At 37.2% G+C, this 11,061-nt stretch overlaps 1 protein-coding gene across 4 annotated transcripts in view; it reads right to left on the bottom strand.

Moving 5' to 3' along the window:
• The window catches only part of PCNX1 (pecanex 1), a 180,571-nt gene that overhangs the window by 19,729 nt on the left and 149,781 nt on the right, over nucleotides 1-11,061 (bottom strand). For all 4 annotated transcript variants that reach the window (XM_024118367.1, XM_028496107.2, XM_024118370.2 and 1 more), the window contains 3 exons: nucleotides 8,025-8,278; nucleotides 5,769-5,999; nucleotides 147-247 (listed from right to left, as the gene is read on the bottom strand). In XM_024118367.1, coding sequence (XP_023974135.1) covers nucleotides 147-247; nucleotides 5,769-5,999; nucleotides 8,025-8,278 — 586 coding nt within the window. The remainder of the gene's footprint in view (nucleotides 1-146; nucleotides 248-5,768; nucleotides 6,000-8,024; nucleotides 8,279-11,061) is intronic.

Genomic DNA, 11,061 nt, shown 5'->3' with positions numbered 1-11,061 from the left:
CCGCAACGGGAGAGGCCACAACAATGAGAGGCCCGCGTACCGCAAAAAAAAAAAAAAAAAAAAAAAAAAAAACCTATTTCAGATTTTTCAGATTTCAGTTATAGAGCTTCCCAGTCTCTTTCTGAAAACAGAAATGCCTTCCTTACCTGGACATATGGTGGGATGCAGTCCCCAAAGCTCTCCGTCCCAGAACACAGAGTCCATAACAAAGAGTCACCAGGGATGAATCTTTGTCCACATCCAGTGGCTTTAAAAAACAAAGAATGGGGTGATGGGGTGAAAAGGCACAAATTTCCAGTTATAAAATGAGTAAGTCATTTTAACTTATTGATGTAAGTAATGGTGATGTAAGTAGTTGGTGATGTAACGTACAGCACAATGACTACAGTTTAGTAATACTGTATTGCATATAGAAAATCAAATTGATATCTGTAGAATACTGTTTCCCCTCAACCTTTTAATTTTTCAACAAATGCATACCTTGATTATTGACTATTACATATATATTATATATTAAAAATATATAATACAATAATTATATATATATGCACAAGCAAAATGGTATACTTTATATAATACTACAGAAAATCTTGGTAGCATCTCAAAGACTGAGAAACAATCTAAAGCAGTCGTTCTCAAAGTGTAATCTTGGGACACAACATGAGAATCATCTGGGAACTTATTAGAAATGCAAATTCTTGAGCCACTTCAGACCTATGAAGTCATATTCTGAAGGTGGTGTCCACCCATCACACTCCAGGTGATTCTAACGCATGCTAAAGTTGAAGAATCATGGATCTAGGCTGATAATGAGCTTAATTATTCTAACTTTGCCAATGGTTTATATATGTCTTTATAAACCATTAAATTATAAACAAAAAAGGGCAGTTGTCTAAGATACTAACTTAATATAGCTTGGTTAGTTAATTACCATTAATTGTGTAATTCAGTTAACAATAGTAACTGTGTAGGAGATCCTACATTTCTTTCTTTTCTGTCTCCCTCCCTTCCCCACCCAGTCAACTTTATATGCTGAAAATGTATTGCTTTTGTGATGGGAAAAAAAAATATTTTTTTTGGCTGCACCACGTGGCATGTGGGAATCTTAGTTCCCTGACCACAGATTGAACCCATACCCCCTGCAGTGGAAGTGCAGAGTCTTAACCACTGGACCACCAGGGTAGTGCAAAAAATTTTTTTATTTTAAATTTAGTCCAGGCCTCTGCTACTGGTCAAAACAGAGTAATAAAGGCCGGATTTACCCCTTGCACCTCAAATGACCAAGAAAAGAATATACTGAGACATTGGATACTAACCCCTGAGAAATGGGAAACCCTACAAGAGTTTCCAGGCTGTAGTACAAGGAAGAGGAACACAGGTAGAGCCTAGAGGTCTACAAGTTGAGGAGACAGCTGGGAGTCTGGGGAGGTCAAGGTGGCTAGAGTTTGCAGGGCAAAGCGCCAAGGAGAGACCTACATACAGACAGCAAGCTCTAGAGATCTGCAGAGGATCCCTCTTGAGTCCAGCAGATCACTGATCAGCACATGCAGCAAAGGTCCAAGGCTGAGAACAGAACCATCAGAAAAAAAGCAGAAAGGAACAATGGAAAATTCTATGATTGGCTAGAGTGCTCAAAAGAATCCTGTCTCAGTAATGGGGAAAAATTAGCCCCAGACTAAAGGCTGCTTTGGTCTCTCCTAAGAAAGCTTAAAAGTAAACCCTGAAAAGATCAAACTGTCCCCAAGGAATTTAACTGTGTCACAGATAATAAGGTCAATAATACTTATGGGAATACAAAAATATCCAGCACTCATCAAGGTAAAATTCATAAAGTCTAGCATCCAATCAGAAATTGTCAGGCATGCAAACTAGCAGGAAAATAGGACCCGCAATTAGAAAAATAATCAATTAATCAATCAAAACTGACCCAGAAAGGACACAGATGTTAGAATTAGTCAACAAGGACATTAAAAGAGTTATTATAGCTGCATTCCATAAGTTCAAAAAGATAGAGGAATGACAGCATGCTAGTAGAGACATGGAAGGTTTATATCTGTATAAAAGACACACGGAATTCCCTGGTGGTCCAGTGGTTATGACTCCACACTTCCACCACTGGGGGCCTGGATTCGATCCCTGATTGGGGAACTAAGATCCCGAAAGCCCCACAGAGCAGCCAGAAAAAAAAAAAAGAAAAAAAAAAAAAGAAAAAAATTAAACCTCAAAAATACAAAAAAATATGCAATGTCTGAGAATAAAAAAAATACTCTGCATGAGATTAATGGCATATTAAACAACACAGAAGAAAAAATAAATGATCTAACAAATATAACAGAAACTATGCAAAATTAAACACAGAGATAAAAAAAGACTAAAAAAAAAAAATACAGAGCATCAGTGAGCTGTAGGACAACTTAAGGCAGCCTAACATAAATGTTAACTGGAGTTCCCCAGAAAAGGGAAACAGGAAGACAGGAAAAAAAATTGAAAAAAATAATCACCAAAATATTTCCAAATCTGATGAAAATGATATATACCTAGGGATTCAAGTAGCTCAATGAACTCCAAGAACAAGAAACATTAAGAAGACAGCACCAAGGTACGTCATAATTAAACTGCTTGGGACTTCCCTGGTGGTCTAACGGCTAAGACTCCACGCTCCCAATGCAGGGGGCCCAGGTTCGATCCCTAGTCAGGGGATCTAGTCCCACACGCTGCAACTAAGAGTTCGCATGCTGCAATGAAGATCCCCACATGCAGCAACTAAGACCCAGGACAGCCAAATAAATAGCTTAAAACTAGTGATGAAGAGAAAATCTTAAAAGCAGCCAGTAAAAAAAGACATCATTATGTGGTACATACAGGCATACATTGTTTTATTGCGTTTTGCATATACTGTGTTTTTTTTTTTTTTTACAACTTGAAGGGTTGTGGCAATGCTGCTTTGAGCAAGTCTATTGGCACCATTTTTTCCAATGGTATTTGCTCAATTTTATGCCTCTGGGTCACATTTTGGTAATTCTCAAAATATTTCAAACCATCCACCAGCAAAGATTATGATTTACTGAAGGCTCAGATGATGGCTAGCATTTCTTAGCAATAATATATTTTGAAATTAAGTAATGTACATGGTTACAGTTTTAGATGTAATGCTATTGCACACTTAGTATACTTCATAACATTTACAACTGGGGAAAAAACCAATTCGTGTTGACTTGCTCTACTGTGATACTCACTTTACTGTGGTGATCTGGAACAGAAACTGCAATATCTCTGAGATGCGCCTTTATTATTTGTCAGAAACAATGCAAGCCAGAAGGCAGGGTAGCCACATCGTTAATGTACTGAGAGAAAATATAATTGGTTCAACCCTGGTAGCTCTATTTTGTTACTGTTGGAGAAGACATGTGTCTTACATCCTCAAATGCATTAGAAATTTTCACAAAGACTTCTTGCTAATACTAACAACAATGGTGAAAGAAATGTACTGCCATTTAAGAAGCAGGAAGCAAAGTCAAGCTGAGACGAATCTTTCCAATTTAGCATTCCAGGTAGTTTTAATGCAGTTATCCAGGGCTACACTTACAAAAACATTATTTCAAGCTCTTCAGAAGACAGGTACAGCTACTATTTGAAAGATTATTTCCTCCTAGAATACATATAATAAGAGGAGGAAAGAATGACTTTTTTATTTCTGTGTAATATGCAAGTTAGAAAACTATCTTGGAAGGAAATTATGGGAAAAAGAAGTCTGGAGGCAACTTTATTAACATTCAGGTGAGGGTATCAGAATCTGGAGTCAGCAAATCTTTCTGGTTTAATTAACTTCCTTCCCTGGGAAGAGGTTGTTCTGGGAATGGTGATTCAGAAAACAGAATTCATGGTTTTAAGGAGGTAGGGATAATCTTGTTCAATTAAAAAAACTGGAGAATGAAGGGATTATTTTAATTTTCCTGACAATTTTCTTCTAGAGGGGACTACAAGAGTAGAATATAAGCCAGACTGACCTAGTGATAATAAGCTCTCTGAAGAGACTGGGGATACCCAAGTTTGGAGGTAAACCTTTTGAATATGATTTATTAGCAATTAAGAGGATGACTTCCTTGAGGTACATCCATGACCTCAGCAATAATTTCTAAGAGATTATTTATTCCTTAAAGTTAGGAAGGATGGAGCCTGTTCCTGAGTCGGTAGACTGAGTTCCTAGCCTAGGTGACGATGGTTAAACCAAACAAAAGTAACCAATATAGTCTAAGCCAGAGAAAGGCTATTAGAATAATATGGTCACTCCAACCGCCCCCCACCTCCCCCTCCCCTGACAAGAAATAAGTCCAAGGATTTGAGAACAGTGTGCAAAGCATTCTAAGTATATTTCATTTATGAAAAAAAATAAACTGCTTGTTATGTGTTTGAAAGAAGAGAAGATTAGCTTTGAGGACCTCCATTTCCAGACATTGTCTGCTGGTCCTTTTTCTGAGCTCTTACGAGGTTATTTTATTCTATCTTTTATTCCTTCCTTAAAAATATGCTACTCTGCCCAGTGTCTACTGTGCATCCAGTACAAGAGCTCAAAGGCCACTGTTCAAAGAGTAATTACAAGGATGCTCCCTTTCTTATGGATGAAGTAAGAGAAACAGGCTGATTATGATGGGGTGCCTTACTCTAATTGAGTATCTGTAAAGGAAAGACTATACTAGGTGCTACATCTAAAGACAGTCAGTGTGTACATCCCAGATCATGATAAAGGCACTGGTTGTCAAAGTGGCTCACTATGCTCCATGGTACAGAGTAATCCTGTACATAGGATGCTGGTGGCTCAACTACACAAGACTTTGCACTCTGCCTTGGTACTGTGGTTATGGTACCTGGGGTCTAACCAGGGGGAGCAACACTGCCACAAGAGCCATGGGACCTAGGAGGAAAATAGTAGTTGGTGAAGTCTATAACTCAGCTTACCTTTAGGATAAGACAAGTTATCCTGAAGTGCAGATTATGAACCCCTTGCATTATAATCACCCAGCATAACACAGATCTTGGGTGCCCAGCCTAGACCTACAGAATAAGAATCTCGCAGGCAAGGCCCATGAATCTGCATTTTTACACATTCCTGTATCATTTTTACCCACGTTAACATTTTAAAGTCAGTAGTCTAGATGAACATTGTCCAGTACAGTAGCCACTAGCCTCAATTTAATTGATTTAAGTTTAAATCAATTAAAATTAAATTTAAAAATTCATTTCCTTACTCATACTGGCTACATTTCAAGTGTCTCATAATCTACCATATGTGGTGGGTTAGTAATTACCATATTGGAACAACACAGAATGTTTCAATCATTGCAGAAAATTCTATTAGCACTGGATTAGACTTTGGATTTGGGACAAAGATATTAACTTATCCTTAAGTCTGCTGTGTGTGTTTGGGGGCTTGGGGCTGGGGCTGCTCCAAAACGCAGTCTTTAAGAAGGTGCTACACGTAATCTACAACCTAAATCTGTGTATATGTACATACTTGCACAGGGTGGAGGGGTTGCTATTTGGACAGTGAGATTATGACACTGCAGATCAAAGAATGAGAGAGGTCGCTTACTCTAACCTGTTTTGGCAGAGTTGGTTTGGCCCAACCATAATGAACTAGACAGGTTCTCTTACCCAGATAGTTAGAAAGAGGAAAGTCTAGAAAAACTAACCTCATGATAACAAATAGAGGTATTCTTTCCATCTTTGGAAAAACAGATTCAAAGAGTTATAAACGAAATAAACTCTACCTTTGCTCTTCGGGAAGAGCAATACTCTATCCAGTTGAGGTAAATCACACAGAAACTCTCCCTGGATATGCCTGCAAGTCGATGGTCATAGTCTTCATCAATGTTTGGATTAAACGTTGGGTCCACATCAACGTAATTTCGATCTGCACACAGACGTAGTCCTTCCTGCATTGTCTCATTAGCTAGCCACTCCTCCAGTTTAGAAGAGGTTGTAACATAATAAATGATACCCTAATGAGGAAAAGATTAAAAAAAAAACTCAGGCTAAATCACAATCTGAATTAACTCCAAGTCCTCAATAAATTAATTCCAACTGTTTATACTGATAGTAGGAATCAAAAATGTATATTCCAGCTCAATGTTGTAGGTATACTATTTTTTTTTTTTTTTTTTTTTTTTTTGCAGTTCGCGGGCCTCTCACTGTTGTGGCCTCTCCCGTTGCAGAGCACAGGCTCCGGATGCGCAGGCTCAGCGGCCATGGCTCACGGGCCTAGCTGCTCCGCGGCATGTGGGATCTTCCCGGACCGGGGCACGAACCCGTGTCCCCTACATCGGTAGGCAGACTCTCAACCACTGCGCCACCAGGGAAGCCCCTGTAAGTATACTATTTTAAGAATGCTATAGTAATACATCTCAGGCCTTCCTGGATAAAAAAAATTAATTTAATACTTTTAAAATCACAACCATAAATTCAAGAAGGCAACTTCAAAACAACTCCAGTCCACTGATTTTAGGATATTCTAAAAACAATTCTGTCCACTGAATTTAGGATCTTTTAAGAGAGATGAAAAACCTTTATTGTGGTGTACTTATTTTGAGAAATTTCTCATAGAAAGCTATTAAACCATCTTGTGATCCTAGGTCAAGTTATAAAAATATAACTAATAAATAAAGCAATAGAAATATACATCTTTAGAGATAGGAAATTCCACACACAAATGCACACGTTAAAAAATGTTGTAAAGTCCATTTCTTTAGCTTCCTGAGGTTGGGTTTAACCAAGCATTCAAAAGAGGACTCAGGCTTCAACCCAATCAGCACAAATAAGGTGGTATATAGAGGTAGTAACACATGAATCATTAAGATTTAGCATACGTTTTTCCTCTTGAAAATGTTGGCTCAGCCTGTAAACCCCCAGTCATAACCATGCTGTACTTCTGTAAAATCTTTAGCAAAAACAGAATACCTGTGCAGTAGAGAACTAATCTTGCCCAAAGAGAGGTTTGACCTTTGCACCTGCGTTCTGGGAGGTAACCTCTAATCCCATGCACTGTCCTGCCTGATAAGAGAGTCTTTATTTACCTGGAGGCTTAGAACCATAAGCTCTAGAGGATCTGGAGACCAAGGCTGGCCATGTGGGTGGTCAAACAAGTCTAAATGACTGTGTGTCAAGACAAACTCTGCATTGAGGCCCAGGCGAGCTTCCTTGGCTGGCAACACTCTGTAGGTATTCTCTCACATCGTTACTGGGAGAAATAAACATCGTCTACACAACTCCATTGGGACAGGACAACTGGAAGTTCAGGCCTTAGTGTCTCTAGACCCTGCCCTATGTGCCTCTTCCTTTGGCAGATTTTAACCTGTATCCTTCCACTGTAATAAATTCTAACCATGAGTATAATGGCTTTGCTGAGTTCTGTGAGTCCTTCTAGCAAATTATTGAACCTGATTGTGGTTTCAGGGTCTTGGGGACCCTGAAATTGTAATTGGTGTCAAATGTGAGGGTGTTTTTGGAGACCTCCCAAATCTTGCAATACTTTCATTCAGTTTGTTGAAAGCAGTGCAAAGCAGTGGTTAACAGCAAGGACTCAGGAGTCAGACAAGCCTGGGTTTTAAATCCCCAACTCCACTTGCTAGTTAGAGGACTTCGGCGAAGTTAACTTTTGATCCTTAACTTGTTTATATGTAAAACAGGGACGTAATATTCCTTTAGAGAATTAGGTAAGATATACACATCATATATAAACATGCGTGTATGTGTGTATTCCTTAACGCAGTGCCTAAAAGATACGCACTACAGATGGTAGCTTTTAATATTAATGAACAAATGTAATAAGTTTCACTAAAGAAGGAAATAGCAAGACCTTCATAGGTATAATTTACTGACTGTACTAGATACTAGAGAATTTAAATCACTACTTAGAAGCAAAGCACAAGTTAAAAAAACAAACGTGCGTGTGTGTGCGCACGCGTGCGTATACGTGTGTCTTTTCCAAGAGCCTCTGATACCAGATCTAAGTAGGCACATACCCTTACCTTGACATAGTAAGTGGTGAGTACTTTCCGAAGATCAAAGACTTGAAGCATAGAAGCAGCACTATTGTCAGTGATGCTATAACCCTCCAAAATATACTTGGTGACTATCACTTCCCAAGCTAGCCAGCGCTGGCTAAATGCAGCATTAAATGAAAGCACATGAGGAATATGGCCAGGTTCACAACAGCAAAATCCTTCATCTTCCTCAACACCTTCAGTAATGGCCTCCACTTCCCGTTGTTGACAGTAAGTACCTTAGAAGAGAGAGAGAAAGCACTATGACAAAGGGGAAAGAAACATGAGGTGAAAAAAACATGAGGTGGAAAAATGAATGCTTCAAAGACAGAAGAAACTTAGAAAAAAGACATTTTATTTATAGCAACTGAGAGTATGTGATTGATTTGCCTTAGACTGTCCATTAACAAACTGCAGCATGCTCCAGAAAACAGGCATAGTATATATTCATCTTCTGCAGAATCATAATGTGTACTAGCACATTCAAGGTTCTGAGAATTTGTGCAATAAAGCAACCTTAATTTTGATTCACTGATTCCCAAATTTTTCAAATTTGGGTTTACAACTGCATTCATTACAAATGAAGACCAAATGAGTCAACGTGTGTCTCATGAAGGTCTGCATTAACTCAAAACTAGAGGAGTGGAACGAAAACTGAATCATCCCAGGGCACACGATACAGACAGACATGCAGAACTCAAAAGAATCTGGGCTGTATTCTCACCAGCACTGTGTCCATGCTGCAAGCAGAAATAGTATATATACATCCTGCTTACTTGGCTATTCAACTTGTAATGGTTCACTATAGTTTAATATTAAATACATAATCACAGTTTTTCTCTGTTGCCAATTCCAACAATAATTGGATAAGATTACATTATTGGCACTTGAGGCTTATCTGCTGATAAAGTTTCAATTAGGTACCAGGTCTGATTGTTCTGTACTAGCAAACAATTCCTTGAAGTTACATTCTTTTACACATGATACTTATCTAATAGGCATTCTCTGCATTAGTGTTATTGAAATAAAAATAGAAAATCAGATTAAATATAGAATTAGATACACAGCCATCTATGCCAACAAAATACCATCCATCACATTCATGTTAATTTTTATTTCGTTCTGTGGTCTTGCTTCCATTTAATTTGTAAATTCCTTATAGGCCTAAAGAGTGATTATAGCTAATTTTATAAAGGCACATATTAAAGTTACATTATAATAAAAATAAGTGGGACTTCATAATAATTTTTTTCTTTTAAAGAGGATATATACAACCATCCATATTTAAAACACCACTTTGAGAGAAAAAGATGCCATGAAATTCAGCCCCGGTTGGTGATGGTGGTGGTGGTGGTGATGGTGGTATGATGAACGATAAGACTGAGAGGTAAGCTTGGCCAAGCTAATGAGCTGCACTGTCAAGAACTCTAGAGCCTTCAACAATTTTATTATTTCATTTCTTGTTTAATTATGTTGACGAGCACTTCCAAAACAGTGTTACGTAGTGGTGAAAAAACTTTGTCTTGAACCTGACATAGACAGGAATGCATGCTGTGGCTGACTATTACACATGACACTGACTACAGATACACATATACATTTTTTTCAGAATAAGGATGTATGTAATTTTATAAAGTACTTTTGAAACCAATAATGAAAATGAAATTTAACCAATTTGCTTTTAATAATTAATTTAAGAATGAAAAACAGCTGAATTGGTGAGGGATACTTAAAAATAAAAGTACTAAAAAAAAAAAGTACTGCTGGTTTCTCCTTACTCTGGGCTCTGAGGATTTTGGTATCTATAGTCATAAACGAATTAAACTATAGTTACTTTTTTAGCCAGTTCAGTCATATTTTGACATCAGTATTACATTGGTTTTGCACAATAGAGCCTTGAGATATTTTCCTTCCTTATCCATTTGCTAGAATAGATTAGAGAGGGCAGAAGAATTATTCAATTTCTAGAAGAAACTTTCTGAGGCTGGGTTTTTTAAACTGTGGCATGAAGTTGGGTCTATTCCTTAGGTTTTATATGTTTTTACTTTATTTTATTCATTTTGTCACCCTTCTGCAAAGTCAGTCAAAGGTTTTTAAGTAAAGGAAATAACACAACGAGAGCTGTATTTTGTGCAGATGACTCTGGTAGTAGTATACAGAGAAGAGAAGAGGCAGGAGTGAATTCAGAGGTTTGACATTTTCTCAAGAGACACAGAATGAGGTCCTTGTTCAGAGTAGCAGAATAAACAGAGTAACTGAATTAATGTGGGGTGTTTTCACACTGACATACAAACCCCAAGAATATTTTCTATCCCAACACACACAGTAATATATTTTGCTTAGAAAATGAAGTCAACAATAAGCACAGGAATATTAATAACTGAAAAAAGAATTTTGAGATTTGGAAAGGGATTCTAGAGAAACCATTACTAATTGTTTCCTGGATTAGCTAGATCTTTCAGTCACTTCATAGTGAATATAACTGGTAAAAATTAATAAAACTAACAATTATGAAAACCAGACATGTTAAAATTAATTTGAGTAAAAACTGAAAGGAATCCAAACAGAATAAAAATTTTTGACCTATGAAGTTTGACCTGAAAAACCATACTTGGTAGAAGTAACATTTTAAAATATACAGAAGTAACATTTACAAACTTGGTAGAAGCTGTAACCAGGAAATTCTGATAGACAAAAAACATGATTGATAACTCAAATATTTGACATAAAATTTACATGGAAAAGAATCTTGAGAATATCAGTAAAATGAAAATGGAAATGAAAACTATGAAAGTACTTAACCAAGACCTATAAAAAACTGATCAAGAAATTTTAGTTAAGTGTCACTTAAAATTTAGCATCCACTATGAGAGACAATAAAATCAAAGGAATTAAATTGGCTTAATGGAGTATACATCAGAAAACACATCAAAATGCTCAGCAGATCCAAATATCTGCCTGGCAAAACATTGACAACGCTCTTTTTTTTTTTTTTTTTTTTTTTTTTGCGGGCCTCTCACTG

This window comes from Physeter macrocephalus, chromosome 11 (genome assembly GCF_002837175.3).
Source record: "Physeter macrocephalus isolate SW-GA chromosome 11, ASM283717v5, whole genome shotgun sequence".
NCBI classification, from domain to species: Eukaryota; Metazoa; Chordata; class Mammalia; order Artiodactyla; family Physeteridae; genus Physeter; species Physeter macrocephalus.
Note: the sequence above shows the minus strand (reverse complement) of the source record. Positions and strands in the feature narration are given on the sequence as shown.